The sequence below is a fragment of the Malus domestica genome, chromosome 10 (assembly GCF_042453785.1).
Source record: "Malus domestica chromosome 10, GDT2T_hap1".
In the NCBI taxonomy this organism is placed as follows: domain Eukaryota; kingdom Viridiplantae; phylum Streptophyta; class Magnoliopsida; order Rosales; family Rosaceae; genus Malus; species Malus domestica.
In genome coordinates this window covers 39293983-39317296 of record NC_091670.1, presented here as the reverse complement: position 1 = coordinate 39317296, position 23314 = coordinate 39293983, and the positions used below count along the sequence as shown (strand labels likewise).

Sequence of the window (23314 nt, the reverse complement as noted above, 5' to 3'; positions counted from 1 at the left end):
GTGGGGAGATCTTTCTCTAAGTGCAGGCAATCTTGGATCATTAAGGAAATCATCTTTCTACTGTTTTAAGGGTTCCTTTATGTTTCCTTTGAATTTTCTAAGTCACTATTGGCATCCTCAGACCCTTAGGAAACCCAAATTATTCATCTTTCAAAACCATGCAACCATGCACAAGTTCTCTCTCATGATAAACTGGTAAACTTCTAGCTTCCACACCACGCTTCACTAAAGCAAGCCATTATTTGCTTAATCACATTATCTTTAAGTCATTGATCCAACCATAATACTTCTGAAGATACGTTAATTCTTACAAGGTATTCAGAGACTTGGTACGTGAACAAACCAGAAGAAGTAAAAAGATATTTGTCAAAGCCCAAGTTCAACTTGACTAAAAGTCTCCTAACAACCATATACTAAGTGACATGTGTCAAATTTTTTTAATATTAAACATTTAAACAAAACATATAGATAAAGATGATAGAAAAAGAGGCTTACGTGGGATCCACACAAAATTTTGACCTAGCTAAAGGGCTTGATATATTTGGCAAGCATGTTAACTCTTTAGCCTGTTAAGGTGCATACCAGAGTTTAGGAAAGCCCGTTTGTTGAAGATGAGTTTTGGGCTATTGCAGGATAAAATGATCTATTGGAACCATGGCTAAAGATGACCTTCGGTAAGTGTCGAGGAAAAACAACTTTCTCTCCTTCCCTGAGAGACCTTCTCTCTTCTGTGAGAGTTTTCTTCCCCCTTTGGTAAGGGTTTTCATCTTGTCCACCTTCTCAGGCGCTGACTTTGGCTTTGGCTGGAGCCTCTTTTCCTTTTCTTCTTCTATTTTCTTCTTTTCTCCCATTCTCTGCTGTGTTCTTCTCTTTTCCTTTTCTTCTTCTGATGCTTCTCCTTATTTTTCCCTCAGACATGTCCTCTTCTTCATCTTCCGTCAGTATTCCTCTCCCCATTTCTTCCTCAGTTCGATCTTCAGCCATAGTTCCTTTTGAGTTCGTGTGTAGAGCTAGGGTGTTGTTCCTGACTCAGGTGTTTCCCACACTACCACGTTCTCCTTGTTGTCTATTGTTTTTGGCAGTGTTGCTCATGGGTTTTCCCGAGCTTCTTCTCGGTAGTTGGCTAATCCCTATTTGGTGCCAACTAGCTGTTTGGGGTTGGCGATGGTGTCTAAGATGCCGTTGCTCGATGGTGGATGACGTTTCCTATGGTTGGCCTGGATCTCTGTCGATGGAGGAGTTTTTAGTAGAAACTTTTCGGTTGGCTGTTGTGTGTTTTTTTAGGTTTCACGGTTGTGGGGCTTCTTTCTTTTCTTTTTTTCTGTTGGTTTCGGCCCTTTTTTGTTTGTGTATAGTTGTAGTTGGACCTTTGGTTTGCTTGTACTTTTAGGCTTGTTGTTTTAATAAAAGTTGAGGGAGTTTTGACTGTAGTTTTGCTACAGTCAAACTTTTTTCCCGAAAAAGAAAATAAAAGATGACCTTAGGTGAACGAGGATTTTAATGACAATGGCGTATCCATAATTTTAACATCAAGTGGTTCCAAATTGGTCTGATTTGGTCCTTGGAGAGGGAGCTTACCAAACTGGTGTTTCAATGTCGGTGGTGGCGGCCTTCGATGGTTGGTAGGGTGGGGAACAAGGATAGGCTGATAGCCAATGGGAATTAGTTTTGGTCAAGTGAAATGAGATTAGATTGGATGAAAAGAAATTGGAATTTGGGCCTGACTTTACTCAAAAGTCGTTTGGGCTTTATGTTTTTTTTTTAAATAGTGAGATACTGGTCATGCTCTCTCATGTGGATCAAAGCCTTTCTCACATGATTGTGCTTTTTTTTTTATAGAACTTTAACGAAAAGTTTCCGGTGCTATTTATTTAACGAAAAACCACATTTTTACACTAAAAAATAATTATGGTACTATTTAGTTTATAATTTATTTTGTCTTTATCATTAAAACTCAAAGTTTTCAAGCAATTTTCATAATTTTTTTTTAATGACTTTGCTCAAAGCGACACAGTTTTAGCCAAGTTATTTAAAAAATATAAGAACCTTCCTCTTTCTCTTTGTGTTTGCAGAACCTTCACTGCAATCTGCAGCCATGGTTGCTCTTCTCCTCCACCATAGCCCAGACTCGAATGGTTTTCGAAGGTCCTCACAGCCTATTGTGTGAGCTTTGGGTGGTCCCGGTACGACTCAGATCCCTTAATTTTATCCACCTCTGATGATAAGTCCATCTTGGTTCTTGAACTTTAGTAGTCGAAGACGTCAGTTCGGTTGCCGATTCCGGCCAAATATTCGAACTTACTTAAGCAACGCCCATCCCTACTATACTTAAGCTTATGCCTGCCCTATTTTCTCAACCGATCAACATTAAGAGATTCCATAATCCTTTGAACTTCAATTTTCAGTACTTCAAAAGCTCCTTTTTAAAATTTTGAAAAATAACTTTTGTTTTTACTTTCCTCTTTCCTTCTTATTATTGTTTATACAAGTAACACTGTGAACACAAGACCTCAAGCGTGTGATATATATTCTTAGTCATTTGAACTATAAGTTTCTTGCATATGCATGAATTGTTGGGATAAAAAAAAAAAAAAAAAAGCACATCCTCAACTCAACCATTGTGATTAAGATTTTAGAAAAATAGAAACTAAAGGAAGGAAAAATTTGCCGAGGCGAGAGAATGATGAAAAGGTAGGATCAGAGTCAGCTTCCAAGTGGAAATGATCCGTTTAAAACTCCAGTGTAAAAACTGAATGAGAGAGCTTTACTCTCGGAATTGTTTTAATATACAAATGATATTGGGGAACCGTAGATTCGAACATCATATGTAACGGTGAATGCTCTTAGGGCATGCTTGCTTACCATAAAAAAAATTAGGATGTGAAGAATTGAGTATGAAATGAAAAATCCCGAGGTAATCTCATTAATTTTTTAAGTTGGGAGACTCAAAGTCGATGTGGAACCACTTATTTTTGGATAATATTTAAGTGCTTACTAGTGAGTTCCATAGATACTTACTAGTCAGTTTAATCAATTGAATGGATTGATCAATAATCTTTCACAAAAGTTGGTGTATTTGCTTATGGCAGTCAAATTAAAGGTCGTGGCTGCTTAAATGGCAAAAAAGTATAATATTATACTATTAAAATCACTATATGGTTATAACTTGGTTGTATACGTCGAAATAAATAATGACACTATTGATAATGACATTGTACAACAACGAGTTCAAATTACAAGAATCATTAATGAATTATATATCTAAGGATGAAGTCCCTAAATTCATTAAAAAATTACTAATTTTTTCGTTAACTTAAGTAACTTGACACACTTTGGATTGTAATACCGTCATTTTCTCACTATAAGCTCTTAACATTTCATATTGGTTGCGAATTTAACATCTAATTTACGTTCCAAAATTAATTTTCACTATTTCATATGAAAAACTACCAATTACCCTCCAAAGTTAACTCTATATGTGACAACCCATCCCTACCTTTACAATTTTATAAATTTTAAAATAGTGATTTTATGAAAAATGCCCCTAGAGGCAAAGATTTTGACTTTTATTGACCATTGGTTAGAGAGACGTATGACTCATTCTTTTAGCGTATCCTTGTAGTACTCGTCACTACGAGTGCATAGGCGGAAGTCGTTCGCAAGTCTGGATTATAACAGTATAGTTACAGACGTATGAATTTGGTTATTTATATTTTGGATTATAAATTAGAGTAAATTGTAGCTATGGTCCCTCAACTAAAAATTCATTATCATTGGTTCCTCAACTCATCAAAACGTGCAGCTATGGTCCCTCAACTAAAAATTCATTACCATTAGTCCCTCAACTTTAATTCAATTGGAGAAATAGTCCCTTAACTTTAATCCAATTGTAGCAATGGTCATTCCAACATAACTCGTTTTGACAAAAAAAATTGATGTAGTTGACGAAAATGACCATAATTACACGTTTTGATGAGTTGAATGACCCTAATTATATAAATGGTTATTCCAACATAACTTATTTTGACAAATTTTGATGAAATTAATGAAAATGACTATATCTACACATTTTGATAAGTTGATGGACCAATGGTAATGGATTTTTAGTTGAGAGACCATTACTCCAATTTGATTAAAGTTGAGGGATCGTTGCTACAATTTACTCTTATAAATTAATTGAACTCCCACCTTGTGGGAAAGAAACCTAATTAGATTTAAGCAAAAGTAAGGGGACCGATCATCTATTTTGTTTAAGTGACCAATAAGAAATTAGAGAAAGGGATCAGCCAATCAGGAATGAGAGAGAAGAACCTCATCTTCTTCCCTTTCAACCCGTGCACACCACAAACCCAGTTTCAACCCGGCCAAATTCCTGCCAATTTCCACCATTTTTCAGTTGAAATTCACACATCCATCACTTGCAACTTCTTCCACCACCTCCCCTTTACCATTTCCGCCCAAAATCAAGATTTTTTTTAATGCCAAAACCGTGTATAACCTCACCGGAGAACCTGGAGGTTCCCGACAGTGATCGGTCATTCCGGCAAGTCTAACCACCCATCACCACCCTTAATCAACTCCCTTTGGATCCAAGAACAAGACCCATCCAATGATAGTGGCGTTGGAACATCGGATAAGTTGAATCGATGAACACCCATTTTAGGGTTTCCGGTGGGTTCGTGGCGAATTAAGGCTTTTTCCAGCCAAATTGGACTTTTCCACAGGTATAAAACTTGCTCTACTCATTGAGATTTTCATTTTTATGAAATTTCAGAATTTTTAGAAATAATTGATTTTTCTGGCGAGTCGGGAAGGCCGACCACCATGTGCGGTGGCGCTTAGGCCGAGGCATCCCCTGGCCTTCCTAGGCTAAATTTGATACTCCAATTCCATATGTGAAGTCCGATTGATGAAATTCCGTCGTTTAAACCTAGTTCCATTAAGGTCCGCCACTTGAATATTTTAGCAATCGACGATTCGATCATTGGATCGTCACTAAATACGTTGTAGTATGTAATATTTGAGGACTATAGGGATGTACGAAGCTTTCCGAATTGGATTTGTAAGTTCATATAATAAAGTGTTGACCTCCACTTGAATTTGTAATTGGTGGAGATCCAACCGTTTGATCATAATGAAACTTTAGTATGATGTTCTAGAAGCATAATTTGGATCTTTGGAAGTTATGGATCAGAAATCCAAGGTGTGGATCTTTTGGATTGAGTTATGTAGGGTTATGAACCCTACTGCTGACCTTTGACCGACGATTGACTTTTGGTCAATGGGTTTCAAATCATTTTAGAACGTCTTTGGGGATGTGTTTTATGTAAGTTACATATTTTATTGATAAGAATTCTGAGACATGATTTGATAATTGTTCTAGGCCCTGATCGTTCGTGATGTCTCGATATTCGTGCTAGAGAATTGTAGCGCGAACCTCAGGTGGGTGGGTCTTTTCCTTTTTATTATTATTATTATTATTATTATTATATATATATATATATATATATATATATATATATATATATATATATATATATATATACAGAGAGCTTAAGGGGAGGGATCCCCATTTTTTGAAAAAAATAGGGATTAGGTGTGGGGTCCACTTCACATCTAATTTCAACGATCGGAACCGTCTATTTTGTTAGTTTCGATTCATAGATCATCCTTGCAAAATATTAGCTAAATTGGAAATGTTTAAGACATCTAATTGGGTTCAAGGAAATGAACGAATACTTTGTTATATAAGAAAATATGAAATTTGATATTGATAATTAAATAGGCAAATGGTTTTGGATTGAATTGAATTTTTGCAAGGATGATCTATGAATCGAGACTAACAAAATAGACGTTTGGATCGTTGAAATTTGATGTGAAGTGGGCCCCATACCTAATCCCCATTTTTTTCAAAAAATGGGGATCCCTCCCCTTAAGCTCTGTGTGTGTGTGTATATATATATATATATATATATATGTGTGTGTGTGTGTGTGTGTGTGTGTGTGTGTGTGTGTGATTGATAGTTTCCAAAAATGCTTTTGAATTGATTCATGCACTTTATGCCATGATTAAATTATGTTATGAGAATGTTACACTGTTGCGAAATACCAAGATGATTCTAGGGGATGCGCAGGTAAGTTTAGTATGTTGATTAGAATTATTGCATCACTATGGCATGCGTACATATAGTTTGCTCATCATTGCTACACCCCATGTGAGTGCTCAGCCGAGGCTAGGCTAGCCTTCACGTGTATGTTCACCTTTCAGCACCGCACGCTTGCTGTGGATCCAACTAGGTGTTAGCCTGTCGTACAGACTGCAATAGGCAATTCCGCATAGGTGACTACGCATAGCGCAAGCTTCACGTGATCGTAGCACAAGCTTCACGTGATTGTAGCACTAGAGCGTTTATTATTACACCTAGTCTGTCATACAGATCACATTAGGTAACTCTGACTCGTGTGTTAGCATAGACTGATGAGCAATAGGTGCAGTCGTACACGTCACATTAATTGACTTCGACTTGCATGCTAGTATATATTGTTGAGCTTATGATTATATTCATATTACCGTTGAGATATTCTATTGTGGCATATTTTTAGATTTATTGTTGGCATGCATTTGATTTCATATTTATACGTAGTATGATTTTCGGGAAACTATATTTGTTTTATGGCGAGGGGTTACAATTTTTTCAAAAATGTTTGTATAAAACTTTATATTCAGGCCCACTCACCTTTGTCTTTCGCCCCTCCAGGTTTTAGCAGCTAAACTATCTTATCGACGAGATTTCTTGGCAAATCTCAGCATAGGTGGTTACCTTTAAGGGTATAATCCTTATTCTATCCTACTGTACTTTACTTATGCTCTGACATCACGTGTGAAATAGATTCATTCCCACTCACAGTGCACTCTTGTATTTAGGCACTTTTAGTTTTAAATTTATTCACATTTTCCACATCACTATACTTTATGGCTTCGTCACCTTCCAGGTGTCAGCTAGCACAACTCGATTCGGAGTCCTAGTGGACATTCCAGGTCAGGGTGTGTCACCATACACTATTTCTTCATAAAAACTACTAATCTACCCTTCAATGTGTATTACGTGCAAGTAACGTAACTTAAATAGACGAAAAATTGAATATAGTAGCTTCGAATTTAATATTAGGGATGTAATTGACATATTTTTATAATTCAAGGACTGATTTTTTTTAAAACAATAGTTGAGGGACCTAATTTTCACTAAGGTAATAATTCAATGACTAAATTGGCAATTTACCCTATATCTAAATAACAAAATGTTCCCACATCTACTTCTTTATCATGACTCTGTGAGTTCAAATCCTGCCTCAGTCACTCACTGTGAGTTTGATTAGTATTAGATTATTGTCACAGTGATGTGAGTTTGATAATGGTGGGTTTTATATATTAAAATGTAGATCCATCTACTATTACTTTTTCCATATTTTATGACTCACTATATGAGTTTGAATTCCATACTATTGGGATCACACTCCCCCACTATAGAAGACCTTACAAAATACATTCCTTACTAGTAAATATACCCGTAATAATAGGTGTAAGAATAAATTATGGATGTTATCCACTCACTCATTTTTATTTCACACACGCCCCTCTTAATTTTTGACTGTTAGACCGAATGAATTAAAGAAGATATCAATAGACAAAAATTAATAAAAATGTATGGGAGGTTAAAAATGATGTGTGAGTAGCACTACCCAAATTTATTCACATAATAAAATCGGTCTCTATAGAATTTACATTAAAAATAGAGAAAATAATATTTAATAAACAATTGATTAAATGACATTATTACTAGCCCATTGTGAGGCTAAGCCCACCCCTTCTCTCTTAGTGTAGATAATATCGTTTGATAAAAAAAAAACCATTTAACAACTAATTTAATCACATTATTATCCGCATGTGAATGACCTTTTTTATAACCGGTATTACACGCCTCTTAAGATGTGTTGAATGTGTTTAAAAATAGAGAAATAATATTTAATAAACAACTGATTGAATCACATTATTGCTAGCCCATTGTGAGGGTAAGCCCACCTCTTCCCCTTAGTGTAGATAATATCGTTTGTTAAAAAAAAAATTTATTTGACAACTAATTTAATCACATTATTATCCGCGTGCGAAATACTTTTTTTATAACCGGCATTACACACCTCTTAAGATGTTTTGAACATGTTTAAAATAGAGAAAATAATATTTAATAAACAACTGATTGAATCACATTATTGCTAGTCTATTGTGAGGTTAAGCCCACCTTCTCCCCCATAGTGTAGATAATATCGCTTGTTAAAAAAAATTATTTGGCAACTAATTTAATCACATTATTATCCGCGTGCGAAAGACTTTTTTTTATAACCGGCATTATATGCCTCTTAAAATGTTTTGAACATGTTTAAAATAGAGAAAATAATATTTAATAAACAATTAACTGAATCACATTATTGCTAGCCCATTATGAGGCTAAGCTCATCCCCCTCTCTCTTAGTGTAGATAATATTGTTTGTTAAAAAAAAACAATCATTTGACAATTAATTTAATCACATTATTATTCATGTGCGAATGACCTTTTTTATAGCCGGCATTACACGCTTCTTAAGATGTTTTGAACGTGTTTAAAAATAGAGAAATTAAATTACATTATTGTTAGCCTATTGTGACGTACTAATTAAAAAATACTATTAAAATTATGAAAATGTCCCTACTTTATTTGATGCATTATTTTGGGATGCTTATAAAGTTTTTTGTCTTGGGGGCATTTTTGTCCAAATATTTTTTTGAATTAGTGACACCAAAATCACTATTTACCTTTTTCATTGGCCTTATTTATAGATCTTCAGAAAAGTATTCAATTTCAAGGCATGTGTTATTCTAAGTCTTTGATTAGGACCTCCATCTTCATCGACGTTCGCAAAAATTGTAGGACTCTTTGTGGTTACTATTGATTTTGAAGTCTTGGACAACTCTTAATCATAATTTTAAACAAATTGTTGAAATGTCAAGCTATGGACCAGATTGGGTTAATAACACGACCCACGACCTAAAAGTTATAATATTACGACCGTGACGACGTCATATACAGAAGAAAAGTTGAAGTTGTGAAGTTGCGATGTATATGAATCCAAAATCAAATGTGATCATCGTCATCCCAAAATTCCACCAAGAAACGTCTTTCATGCTTTCCTCGCCTAGCCAGTCACCTTGTTGACTTTACCAACCCATTGCCCGTAACAGCAAGCCAAGTATTGCAATTGAATTGCTAAGTTAGCATCCATTTGCTTATATTTACCGTTTAGCTCAATTTGCAATTTAACCTAATTTACCATGAAAAAGATCCATGATTTTGGCACAACTGACTGACCCGACAGAAAAAAAAAAAAAGAGTAAATAAGGTTTGTTTTACACATGCATGTTTTGAGAGAGGTTATAAGGTTTGTGTTCCAAGCGACAAACATACACTAGATTAATTTAAACTACAAAAAGAAATTCAAACTTGAGTACAGAGTGAAAACACATTGCTCTAACTAATTTATGTTAAGTCCAAATTTAACACAAATCAACCTAGTTAGTTTCATATGTGTGCTCAAGGCATATTTTGAGATTATGAAGCATAACAAGTTTATAGCAATTGTCACCCCCTTAAACCCATCTTTGGGGCATCGACCTTCGTACCAATTTCCCTGAATTACTAAGTGGAAATTTTAGTTATTATGCTTGGTATGATTTGTAATATCAGAAGGAAGCCAAGGGCAAAAGTTGTGCACCATCAAGTGGTGGAAGACTAGTCCAATTTATAATTTTCTTTTTGTCGATTTCCATCACCATCCTCGTGCCAATGAAAATTCTTTGACCCCACGTTTGCCTCCTCCGTTTAATCCAAAGTTAAATACAAGTCTTGTGCCTATATACCACTATCTTCAATACCTGTTCTTGCCAGATTTCAGAAGGCTCCTTATAGCGATGAGAAGGCAACTTGGGGAGGCAGAACTGACTAAGGAAGCTATGGCTTTAGCCTCCTCACAACAAAATGAGCTCCCATTGAATGAGAATGACTCACAAGACATGGTCATATACCATGTCCTAAATGAAGCCACTTCTCTCACCCCCTCACTATTGCCACAGAGGCACCACATCCATCGTCAACCAAATCGCCTGGAACCCACCAAGAACGTCGGAAAAAAGCACTATAGAGGCGTGAGGAGGCGTCCGTGGGGCAAGTACGCAGCTGAAATCCGTGACTCTGCAAGACAAGGTGCGCGTGTATGGCTAGGAACATTTAACACAGCCGAAGAAGCTGCCTTGGCATATGATCGAGCAGCTTTTCGAATGCGCGGTACTAAGGCCATGCTTAATTTCCCAGCTGAAATTGTGGCTGCATCATCTCCACCAACATCATCAGTTCATAGATTCAGGCCAAGTTTTAATATACCTTGCAGCTTAAATAGTAAAAACAGTACTACTACTTCAGACTCAAGTGGAAGTTCAAGTATGCTTTCAGTTGGGACGCCAAGATCAGAATCTGAGAGTAAATTAAGTGCGGTGGAGGTACAAAATATGGAGGGTCAGATTTTCTAGAAATGTTCTTTTTATTTTTATTTTTTTAGTTATAAACTTCGGGTTACTAAACATTAGGACATTAAGTTTCATTTTATAGAAAGCAGAGTTATTAGATGCGTGTGGGAAAGTTTGTAATTTTTCTTTCATTGTCTAGTTATTCTCTTTTGCCTTGCCAACACAAACGATAACAATATAATTCACAGCCAAAGAAATAAAAAAGGGTATACAAATGTACTGCAAGAAGTGAATTTTATTGGTTTTGTAATATATATGATTGAATGAGTTGGAGCTTATTTTGTATAGATACATACATTTTTTGGTTTTCTCTCTTTGAGCTTCACAATTTTGATGAGGCAGGTAGATACAAGAAGAAATGCTAAAATAACTCTTAAAAGTGAGACCTTTATGAACTATCTTCTACCTCGTATTTTTTACACAATGTTTTATAATGTTGGTACATGAATTGACGTTAAACTGGATGTGACAAAGAGTCCCACTTGTGAGAGATTCCTCGTAACATTTCTAATCTAAAAAGACAATTTACCTACAATTTGAGGAACACTCAGAATTAATTATCATCTTGTCCAGTACCTAATGTGAAAATGAAGAGGACTGTTCATATCAGTCCCTTAAAAATGGGTCTCTGGGCTTATATTTTGTAGTGAAATGCGTGGACTATGGGACAATTTTTACATGAATCACTCAAAGTATTTTTCATCGATCTTTTGTCACCTCACAATTTAACGTCAATTCATGTAACAACGTTATAAAACATTGTACTAAAAATATAAAATGACAAAAAGTTCATGAAGTGTCCCACTTTTGAATCTCTTTAGCATTTCTGACTTGTCAAATGGACCACTATTTTGGTTGGTAGGTAGACACACATGAACCTCTCCGTCTAATTTTTGTAAGACTAATTGCCAAGACAATTGCCAATTTGGTCAATCAATTCAACCTAATATCACATTGGTTCTCTCACCTTAATTTGTTCCATTCTATTACAAGTTGAACCCAAAACCTTACACGTAACTTAGATTGGCAATAGTCTAATCTCATATTCAAAGCAAATAGACTTGTCCCTTGCAGGGACCAAATTTTCTAATCAGCATATCAACCTCCATTTTATTTTCAACTAGAAGAAGAACAATTCATATAGACCATCCATTGACTGTACAATTTAAAATATTGTTATTAAGAAAAAGAGGACATGGATCCTCTCTGGATCCAATTGTCCTAATCTTAGAGACCAATGAATTCGAACCATTAAAATTTAATCTAACAGTTAAAGTTATTATAACTTTTGTAGTGAGCCTCTGTTCTAACTGTTAGATCAAATTTTAATGGTCCAGATTCATTGATCCTTAGAATTAGGACAATTGGATACGAAGAGGATCCATGTCCGAAAAAGAAATATGAAATGTCTTTTGGATAAGCTGACCAGGTACAGAGCATGGCTTGACTTTGAACAAGGAAGAGAGAAAAGTAAATAAATAAAAAATTCAAGGTCGGTTATGGAGTGGGTTTGCTTTATTTTATTTTCTTTTTATAATTGAAAAAAGATGGTTCATCTTCAACATGTGAAAGTAGATATACTCGAGGGTTCAAAGTTTAGATGGAGAATTTCAACTTGGTATCTGATTTCGAATACTTTCTGACGTGTTATATCCTTTTGAAAAATACTTGGGTTTTCACTGAAGAGTACCTAATTTCCGGACCAAATGAAATGGTCCTGTGAAATGGGAACAGCTGTCATTTTTATTCCCTGCTAATTAATAAAATATTTATTATCAATTAAAATCTTATGAAATTATCAATTTAACTTTCTAATTAAAACAGAACATAAATAAGAAATATGAGATAAATATATAATTTCACACAATCAAATTTTACTATTTTTTTTTCAAAACCTCCTAACATATCTCGAATTAAAAAAAAAACTTCCGACTTCCACATCCTGTATCAATCACTCTCTTTCTCTCTTCTTCTATTTTAAAAACAAAAATAAAAAAATTTCTCACAATTCTATATTAAGGGGGTGTATTCAATTGAGAATTTAAGAGACTTTAATAAATTTATAAATCCATGGATTTTTATGGAATTTAACTGATTTATAGAGATTCCCTATAAAATTTTGATTTAATTCCCATGAAATCTCATGAGAAGATGTGAGATTTGTAGATGCTTAAAATACACTACAAAATCTCTTCAATTCTCTCTAATTCCTCAATTTTCTCAAATTCTTTAAAATCAATTTCTAATTGAATACACCTAAAATGTTATAAACTTCTTTAAAATCCTAATTGATTACACCCGGATTTCTAAGGATTTTAATAAACTATCTTAAAATTCTAATTGAATACATCTTGAATTTTAGAGAATCACTTCAAATCCTAATTGAATATCTCTAGATTCATTAAAAGAATTAAAATCCCACAAAATTCCAATTGAATACATCGCCTAAATTTTTGCTATATTGAGAACCAAACAGTCCTCTTCTTCCTCCTTTTACCTCTGCCATGTCAAATCTGAACAAGCCCTATCCTCTTCCAACCTTTGTCAACCCCACCTCGTGACCTCGTTGGCTCCGGCATCAGGTGCAAGCTTCAAGCTCACTCATCAAGCCGACATCGATTCCTTAACCGAGATACCCCAATCCGTAATCCTCCCAAATTTTGTCGCCGCAATCTCACTGCGGGGTGCAGTCACCGGTGGGAGGAGGGTGGATGGGCTTGGTGGTGGTGGGAAAGGACGGTGGCTTGGGATAATGGGATGGAACTCATGAAAGGCTGGTAGTAATGTGTTAGCAGATTTGAGATGGACATGTGTTGTTATCTTGTTGTTCCACGTATCCAAGTCAATATACTGGGTACTCCCCGAGGTACATGGATCCTCTCCAGATCCAATTGTCCTAATTTTAGGAATTCTTGAATCCAGACCATTGAAATTTGATCCAACGGTTAAAGTTATTATAACTTTTAGAGTAGGTCCATGTTTGTAGCCATTAGATCAAATTTCAATGGCCCAAATTCATTGATCCCTAGGATCAGTACAATTGAATCTGGAGAGGATCCATGTCCCTCCCTGAGGAGTACCCACATATTGTCCTATTCTTTTAGCTTTTTATCTCAAATGGTTTTTGAGATTTACATAATTCTTCATTTTAGTCCTTAAAATTTAAAATTGTGGTTCATGAGATTGTCTACTTTGGTCATTCAATGAGAAACCTCCGTTAAATTAAAGGTGTTTTTAGTCTCCCTAGCATTACTCTAAAAAATTAGGTAAGTTAATCAACACTTAAGTAATAATCCACTCATTGACTTCCTTATCATCTAATTTACAAAATTTAATCTACAAATTTGATCTACCTGAAATTACCCACCAATCTCTCGAACTGAGAATAGTAAAATAATTAAATAATATAAAACTCTTTGAAAATCTGAAAAGGTAAATTACAAGAGTTTTTTTTTTTTTTTTTTTGGTAAAGAAGTAAATTACAAGAGTGGTTATAACATGGAAACCTTTTGTATAAAATCCTAACACTTGCCGATGTGTCTTAAGTTGGCGAGTCACTATCCTTTTTTTTTTTTTTTTTTTTTTTTTTTAATTATTTATTTTTAAATAGAAATTGCTCTCTCTTTCTGAAAGGCTAGTTTGAATGGAAGTTACACATCATGTTCTTCACTATGACTACAAATAGTTTCGGACTGCTACATTTCTATTTGGGCTGCAAAGAATGTTCAACAGACTCATTCGTGCTCGCTAGATACATATGTTAGAATAAACATATACCAAAACATGTAATTATGAATCACAGTGATCAAAATACAAATCCTATTCATAAGCCTGTAGCACGGAGAAGAAACTTACCTGCAAATGAACATGAAGAAACCAACAATTTCAGATTCTGCAGCAAACAAGCAGTGCACCTTCTCCTCTCTCCAGTAATCAGTTTGCTCTAACTAATAATAGGTCTTAGTTCGATGATTGAGCGTATCAACTGTGAGAGTAAAGGCCACTATATATACACAACATAATATTTGCCAGATCCCCTAAGGATTCCCCTATCAGAATCCTTATAGGAAACTAATCCCTTAAATAGTAGTCCAGTGTGATATGGATTACAAAATCCATTTCCAATAAAACTTCCCATTCAATCTCAAGACCAATAACTAAGTTCATAGATTCATACTTATGCTCATATTCTTACAACATACACATCAGAAGCATTGCTTCCTTTCTTATTCTAACCTTTGTCAAATAGAAGACAGCAAACTGTCCAAGTAGTCACTTCCCAGGTCTTGGAACTCAAATACATCAAATTCATGATCACACATCTTTTGCATGCTTGCCTTCCTCTTCACTGCAGGTTTTCTTTCCTCAACATTTTCTTCCCAATCTCTCAACCCTCTCTTCCGAGGATTCGAACCAATTGAGGATAAAGAAATGCTGAAGAAATCCAATCCCATGGCCTTTGCAACTGTTTCAAGGGGGAAGTTAAGATGTGCCTTTGAGCCTCTAATTCTCAAAGCAGCCTTGTCATAAGCCAAAGCGGCCTCCTCAGCAGTCTCAAAAGTCCCAAGCCAAACCCTAGCCCCTTTTCTTGTTGAGTCCCTAATCTCTGCTGCATACTTGCCCCACGGCCGCCTCCTAACTCCGCGGTAGTGCTTCGCAATTTCCACTTTCTTTGCTCTCTCGACCTTTGCTTCACATTCCAAATTTGTAGTTCCATTGCCTTCTAACTTGTCATTGCAAGACTGCTCCGTATTTTGTGCAGGACCAACAACACTGTCCAGAAGCTCCTCCCAGGCCTCAGTTCCCATTGATATCCACCTACCTAGGCTTGGTAGCCTTTGTAGAACTTCCATTGAACCTTCTCTCCCATCAAGAGGAGGCATATCTTCCCAGGATTGAGACAATTCTGTTGCGTTTTTGGGTCCATCCACACCGATAAAGCTCGCCCACACGTTCTCTAGTACTATAGCCTCATATGCTGGCTTTTCTGCATGAATATCTTCAGATGCTGGCTTTTCTGCATGAATATCACTATGTACAGTCATATTCACACAATTTGAAGTCGATATGAGGGGAGAGAAGAGATTGAGAAAATGGGCAATATAAAGGACTAAAGAGAGACGCGTGAACAGCTAAGCTTTTAATGAAGGGGCTGGAAACTTGTAGCTCAATCCAGCTGCTAAATACATGGAGGATTTCAGGAGTTTAAGTGTTTAATAAAATGTGGGATTCATTATTAAGTCTCCCACATCGACTTGTGTGGTGTTCTAATCATTTCCGCGGCTTTATCGATGTAGATTCTATGTACTTACGGTTTTCTATTGTCAACACCTTCCTCAAATTCATGAAGATTACATAAGAAACAAAGAAGAAGACGAATTGAAAGCTGGACGGAGTATTAAGTTGAGTTTTCATATTGGCATGCTTACACTCTCGCTTTTAAACAATCCTAAAAACCTACTATAAAATCATTTTTTCCTTAAGGTACTCTTTGAAAATAATTGCAGAAAGATGGCTGCAGTATTCAGAATTGTATTTTAGGACTCAACTGAGACAATATAATATCATATATAGATGGCACTTGGCAGAATCAGGTGGGAAGGGATTTGGATCATTTGAGGATTAATTAGAAAAAATATCTCATCTGAACATAATTAATTAATTCTTGTTGCAAATCAGATCCCTTTCACCTGAAGCTACTGATTTCACAAGTAAATTCTTGTGTACCCTTGAAAAAAGATATAATATGAGAGTTCTAAAATCTTTTTACCCACACAGAGAAGAGACTGCTAAATTGTAAAGTCCAAAAGTGCTGCCCTATACTAATTTACTTGAAGACTTTTCCAAAAGAACATTATTTTATCATCGAAAAGACTTCAAAGAGGGAAGTTGAAAACCCTTTAGTCATTTGAAATTTACACGGAAAATATAAATGTTAATAATTGTAAAACTCCATCCAATCCAATGTTGTGATATTCATTTTTTGGACTAATCCAGTCCCGTCCAAGGAACCCAGAAATGGCAGTAAACACGGTATCCAAGAAATGCCACGGTATTCAACCTTGTGATATTCATTTTTTGCAATAAGCTGGCATATCTTAGAGCCCAAGAAATGCCAGCTTGATTAACAAGTAGATGCATAAATACAAGCTATCAATGTCATAAACTAGCCGCACGCTTCAGTTAGAATAATAATATAATACGTAGCTAGTGAGAATAAAAATAATAAGGGCTGATGACAAAAGGGGAGGTTGGATTTGCAGAAGATCAAAGCAAGCTAGGGATGTTGTTATGTAGATGCGGCGTATGAACATGATTTGGAGTGGAATATTTTTCAAAATCCGTGGGTGCATTTGAATTAGGCGTGTTAGAAATGTATTCAGAGCCAAGGGGTTTGACTTTGATCACTTCTCCTTGCTTCTGTTGATGGCAAAAGGAGAACATATTCTTGCAAAGCTTAAGTTTGTTTGGCATCTCTCGCTGATTTTTCACTTGTGCTAGGATGTCATGCGCTCCCTCAAGCTTCAACTTGATATCGTTTTTTTAAGACCTAAACGCTTGGTTAGCTAGGATAGTGTGTCATCTTTGCATTCAAATTCAATTATCCCTGCTTCATAAAGAAAAGATCTAACTACATTTTACACCCTCCAGGTTTTGCATAATATTTGAAAAAGACCACAAAGTTTAATTTTATCATATTACATCATGAGGTTTTGAAATTGAAAAAGTATATGATTTCTATTTATTTGATTGTATAAGCTTTCATTATATTGACGATGTGGCATATTAATTCCACAATAACCCATAAATTGTCTCACACTTATCATATTATCAATTTAATGAAGGGGTAGACAATAGTCAAAATAACACAAGGCAAAAAAATCCCTGTGGGGAGTAAAAATGCATCGTTAGGGGAGGGCTTTGCCTAGAGAGAAGCACTTGCGCGAGCGGCGGTAACGAAGCGGGAGTGAGAATGTCGGCTTGATTAACACAAACATTGGTGATGGATTAATGCCCTGAAAACCTAAGGATTCCTCCGTAAAATTCGTTCACGAATGATGAGTTATGACCTCAGATCAAGCCGAAAGGCATAGTCAACGACTCTAAACTTAAAAGAATATAAACCTGAATAAAACTTTTATAATATTTTTCTATTAAATGTTCTAATCAAATTATTAATAAATATAGCAAGTAAGTTTTTTTTTTTTTTTTGGAAATCAGAAGATTCAATAACCGGGCAAAGATGCCAAACAATACAAAGAGAGCCTACACCGAAGCAAACAGCCAATAACTACTTGGAAAGGGTAGAGCGAGGAGGTTACAGAGAAAACACGATGTCGCAACAAATGCTAAAGCGTCCCTCCACGCAATACCACAAACCATTAAGGCGGATAAGGTAAACCGTCGTTACACAAAACATGAACCAAGGAAGATAGGGGTCTATCAACCCACACATGATCACATACTTCCCTACTACTTCGCGACGCCAAATGGTCCGCTGTTGAATTGGCCAGTCTTGGAACCCAAGACCAGCGGCAATCAAGAAACTCCTTTCCCAATCTAACACAATTCAGAAAAGAGGGGAAGGCATCCCAACCGCCTTTCTTAGCCATGTCCCTAAGGCAAGAAATCGATTCCAACGAGTCGGACTCTAAAATAATCTTATTCCATCTCATCATCTTGCCAAGCATACACCCGTGCAAGATTGCCATAGCCTTTCCCATAGCCACACTAGTAGCCTTCACACCTGATCTACTAGCAGCAAGAAACCTCCATTCCTCATCCCGTGCAACAATACCCGTGAATCCCCGTCCATCACAGGACCCCCAGCTAGCATCCACATTTATCTTAACGAAACCCGTACACAGAGGAGACCAACAAACATAAACCAATTAAACCAGGCCACGAGGTGGAGGCGTAGTCCGAGGACCACCCCAGGCTTCTTTGAATGTAGAGACCGATACAGAAATGGCCAAAATAACCTGCCTAGTATGAATTGGTTGCTGGTTGAATTGCATATTACATCGGGCTTTCCATATATGCCAACAAGTGAAAGCGATATATGAGAGCATATTGTTTCTCACCTCAATTGATCCCTTCGCTGAATCAAACCTCTGTAACAACCAGCCTGCCCAAGAAGAAGTATCCGTCTGATTAATCGTCATACCCAAGCTTCCCCCGAACCAAACAGCCTCCACCCACGGGCATTGCAAAAATAGATGTACAATTGTTTCATCCTGATTCTTACAAATCGGGCATAACGGAGATGGGGAAGATCTTCTTCGGAAGAGGTTTGACATAGTAGCCATAGCTTCCTGAAGGGTCTTCCATAAAAAGCATCTGATTTTTGGAGAAGCCTCAAGTTTCCACACACACTTCCATAGATGGGCAGGAATGGTGACCGAGGATCTAATATTAATACCCCCATGGGGCAGATTCCGACCAACCACCCATTTATATCTGGATTTAACTGAATATACCCTTTTTTTATCTAGGGGCTAAACCAAACGATCACGTAACAAAGGGTCTCCAATATGGGTCTCAAGGATAGCATCAAACTCGGACCTTTCCAGGAATGGCTTTAGAAAATCTATATCCCACATTCTATTCTCAGAGCAAATCAGCTAATTAACCACCAAATTATTAGAAACCTGTACCGTCCCCGATTGAGAAGGTCTTCCCATTGGAATAGATGGGATCCATCTACCAACCCACACCCTAACCTCATTTCCACTCAGAATCTTCCAATAAGCTCCATTACGTAAAATGTCCCTTCCAGTGAGGAGGCTAGACCAGGCCCAAGAGGCTCTCCCACCCCTTTTAGCATCCATGAATGAACAATTAGGGAAATACCGTGCCTTAAGCACCAAACCCCACAAAGAATTCGGCTCCTCAATTAATCTCCAACACTGCTTAGCCAACAGGGCATCGTTGAACACCTCGAAACTCCTAAGACCTAACCCGCCCATATCCTTCGCCCATCCCAACTTCTCTCTAGAAACCCAATGAATACGTTGTTCACCATCTTTTTGCCCCCACATGGCATCCAACTCATTGCATAGAGAAGTAGGAAACTTGAATAAGTTCATAGGATATGCAGGGATTGCTTGCGCCACCTCTTTTATGAGGACCTCCTGCCCCGCTTGAGAGAGAGCGGCTTTCTTCCATCCCCTGAGCTTACCCAGTAATCTTTCTTTAACGTAGGCTAGCCCACTTTTTTTCGAACGACCCCAAATAGCGGGAACCCCCAGGTAGACACCTGGATCTCCAACCTTCTCCATACCCAGTATGTTCGCCAAATGAAGTGATAAAGACTCAGGCATATTGTTACCAAAAAATACGCTTGACTTTGACTTATTAACTTTTTGACCCGACGCCAACCAATAATCATCAATGACTTAGGATAATTTCTGACAGTTCTCCTCCTCAGCTCTCAGGAAAATTAGAGTATCGTCAGCAAAGAAAATATGGGATATTGTCGGGCCAGGCTTGTTCATTTGGACTCCTCTGATCCAACCTCTATCACTAGCGTGCTGGATGCGAAGTGATAACACTTCACTAACCAACAAGAATAGGTAGGGGGAAAGCGGATCTCCTTGTCTGAGCCCCCTAGAAGGCACAAACTTAGTTCCAAGAAGACCATTCAGAATGATTGCAAAATTCACAGAAGAAATGCATCTCAGGATCAAGCTTTTCCACTTACTGTCAAACCCCAATTTCTCCATCACTACCATTAAAAAATCCCATTCCACCCGATCGTAGGCCTTATGCATATCCAGTTTAATGCCCAACTCGAATTTGCATTTTGCTTTCCTCAATTTAAGAAAATGGAATAATTCATGCGCAATTCCAATATTGTCTTAGATTTGCCTTCTTGCCACAAAGGCATTTTGGGTAGGGGAAATTAACTCCGGAAGAAACGGCTTGAGACGATTCGCCAAAACCTTCGAAATAACCTTATAAGAATAGTTGCATAAACTGATAGGCCGAAATTGAGAAACGGATTCTGGGTTTTGAACTTTCGGTATCAGAACCAAATGAGTAGCATTGATTCTCATGGGATTTTCTAAACCATGCATAAATTCTCCAATAATTTCATTCACATCCACAGTAAGAATGTCCCAATGAGCCTGATAGAAAATCCCCAGGAAGTCATCGGGACCAGGGGCCTTCATCCCACTCATTTGTAAAACAGCATATTTCACTTCATCAACCGAGACCGTACCCATAAGGGTAGCATTCATTTCATTGGTAACCTTTGGAAGCACACAATCGAGGATTTCTCCCCACTCCCTGTGCCCAGACGATTTGAATAACTCCATGAAATGATCATCCACCAAACTCCTAATCAGACTTGGGCTTTCAATCCACTCTCCGCTGCTATTTTTTAAAGTCACCACCTTATTTCTTCGTCTTCTTTGAAGGGTAGACTGATGAAAGAATTTGGTGTTGGCGTCTCCCTCGTTTAGCCATTTCACCCAGGATCTTTGCTGCCAGTAACACTCATCCTGCCTCCATAATTGATCAAGATTGTTGGAAAGAGCCACAATTTCCTTCTCATTCTCCTTCCAATTCTGTTGGAGCCGACCCAGACATTCCAACATCTCTTTAATTTGCCTTCCACGGTTACTGAATTTTCCCCTGCTCCAGTTGATTAATTTGGCACGACAAATATTGATTTTATGATTCCATATCTCAATAGGACTCCCCTCCCTGGATTGATTCCAAGCATTTCTCACGATGTCCCTGCACTCCCCGTCCTTAGCCTAAAAGGCCTCAAAGTGAAACATCTTCTTCGATTTATTACTCTTAGGCTCACAAATTACCACCACATGACTATGGTCAGACCCTAGAGACGTTCTGATTTTAACCGACGTATTAGGCCAAGTGGATTGCCAACAAGCATTCACCAATCCCCTATCCAGCCTAGCCTCCACCAGCTGCCCATTTCGAGTCCCCCTCCAAGTAAATTTGGGTCCATTAAATGCCAAATCCATAACCTCCACCTTGCACCTAAACTCCTCCAGGTATCTAGGACGGTTGTATCTCACTTCCGCTCCCCCAGATTTTTCATGATCCCATAAGACTTCGTTAAAGTCCCTACCACAAATCCATGACATATTATCTGGGCTGAAATTCTGAATCATACCCCTCCAAAATGCCTCTTTCTCCATCCTGTACGATGTCGCGTAAACTCCGGTAAACCGAAATTTAACTTGCGAGTCAACCAACCCACATCTAGCATCAATAAAATGCTTAGAAAATTCCATCACCTCCACTTGGACAGAGTCCTCCCACCAAAGGCTAAGCCCTCTAGCTCTCCCGATCGGAGCTACATCAAAACCATTCGAGTACCCCATCCGCCTTCTTACTCCAGCTATTCGATGATCTTTCATTTTGGTTTCTGAAAGAAAAATCATCGAGGGTCTGTGTTCCCTTATTTGCCCATGTAAGGCACGAACCACTGTGTCCGACCCTAGACCACGGCAGTTCCAAAACAGGTGTATCATGGCGATCTTGCAGCTGAGTAAGGCCAGCCGCCACCACCTCGGGATGAAAACCCCATTTTTTTAGACCTCTCTACCTTATTCTCACCATCAGGGGTCATCTGTATAAATTCCCCAATTTCCTGCTTTTCTATCGGGACCTCCTGTAAGATCTCTTCCGTATAGCTCTCCTTTTCCATTAACAAGTGTCTGTCACTTATAGGCATCTTACCCAATCTAGCAGCAGCTCTCTCATCTTTTCCTCTTACTTTGCTTCTATCATCGCCAGTTTTCATTTTTTTTCTAGGATGATAGACCCCCCTCATTACTTACCCCTTCCAAATCCCTTTTACTCTTACTCATTCCCCTTTTCGACTCATGATCTGAATCCGTCGCTATTTCTGTTTGTTTCATACTTGGATCTCTTCTGTGCAGTTCCCTTGAATAGTGACCTTGATTATACAGCTCCACTATTCCATTCCCATTAGGTGCATGGTTTGGTTCCACTAGTTCCTCTATCACGATAAATGGTATTCTTCCATACTCATTTGGATCCACCCCCGGTTGAAAACCCAATACAAAGCGGTTCTGCCCCATCAGCCCACAACTATCCCTGATCCATTGGGCCAGGTTAAGAAACAGTCCATCTCTCATTCTATTCATCCTGTGCCATTTCCTTAAATTGTTTCCTAATCCTTGCTGAGGTACAGGTTGTTTGGAAGCACCCTCCCTAGATGCACTTGACTCATTATGCACCCCAATACTACCTCTTGTTCCCCTCCTTCTTATCCCCGTACTTCTTCTCTCTCCCATATTGATGACCACAGGTCTTGGCCTTTCCATAAAGGCTCGCACTGGTGCCGCTTTTGTCCATTCCCCATACCCTGCCATACCTCCCTTCACAGCTTCGAAATTGCATTCATTGTTGGCATGCCCGATTCTTCCACATCTATAACAAAAATCTTGAAGTCTTTCATATCTAACTTCAATCCACGTCTCCTCTTTGTTTTCCCGCGGGAGCCAACAACCGGTAACAAGGGGCTTCGAAGTATCGACCGCAACTTTGACTCTCAAAAAACCCCTAGCCCTTTTTGGATCTTCTACTTCCTCCACTTTCCTATTGTAGAGACCAGACACCTGACATTTTCTTCTAAACTCAAATTAAACGGGACACCCCTAATTTGTATCCAAAACGTGACTACTTCCACATTGACTT

At 37.6% G+C, this 23314-nt stretch overlaps 2 protein-coding genes across 2 annotated transcripts; one reads left to right on the top strand and one right to left on the bottom strand.

Annotated features, from left to right (window-relative positions):
• The first annotated feature begins 9862 nt into the window (after positions 1-9862).
• LOC103412429 (pathogenesis-related genes transcriptional activator PTI5-like) lies at positions 9863-10903 on the top strand. Its single transcript, XM_008350991.4, has one exon. The coding sequence runs from the start codon at positions 10001-10003 to the stop codon at positions 10613-10615; it is 615 nt and encodes a 204-aa protein (XP_008349213.1). The 5' UTR covers positions 9863-10000; the 3' UTR covers positions 10616-10903.
• A 3804-nt stretch (positions 10904-14707) lies between these two features.
• On the bottom strand, positions 14708-16173 carry LOC103412430 (ethylene-responsive transcription factor ERF091). Its single transcript, XM_008350992.4, has one exon. It carries the CDS (start codon positions 15655-15657, stop codon positions 14854-14856), a length of 804 nt encoding a protein of 267 aa, XP_008349214.1. The 5' UTR covers positions 15658-16173; the 3' UTR covers positions 14708-14853.
• Positions 16174-23314: the final 7141 nt, after the last annotated feature.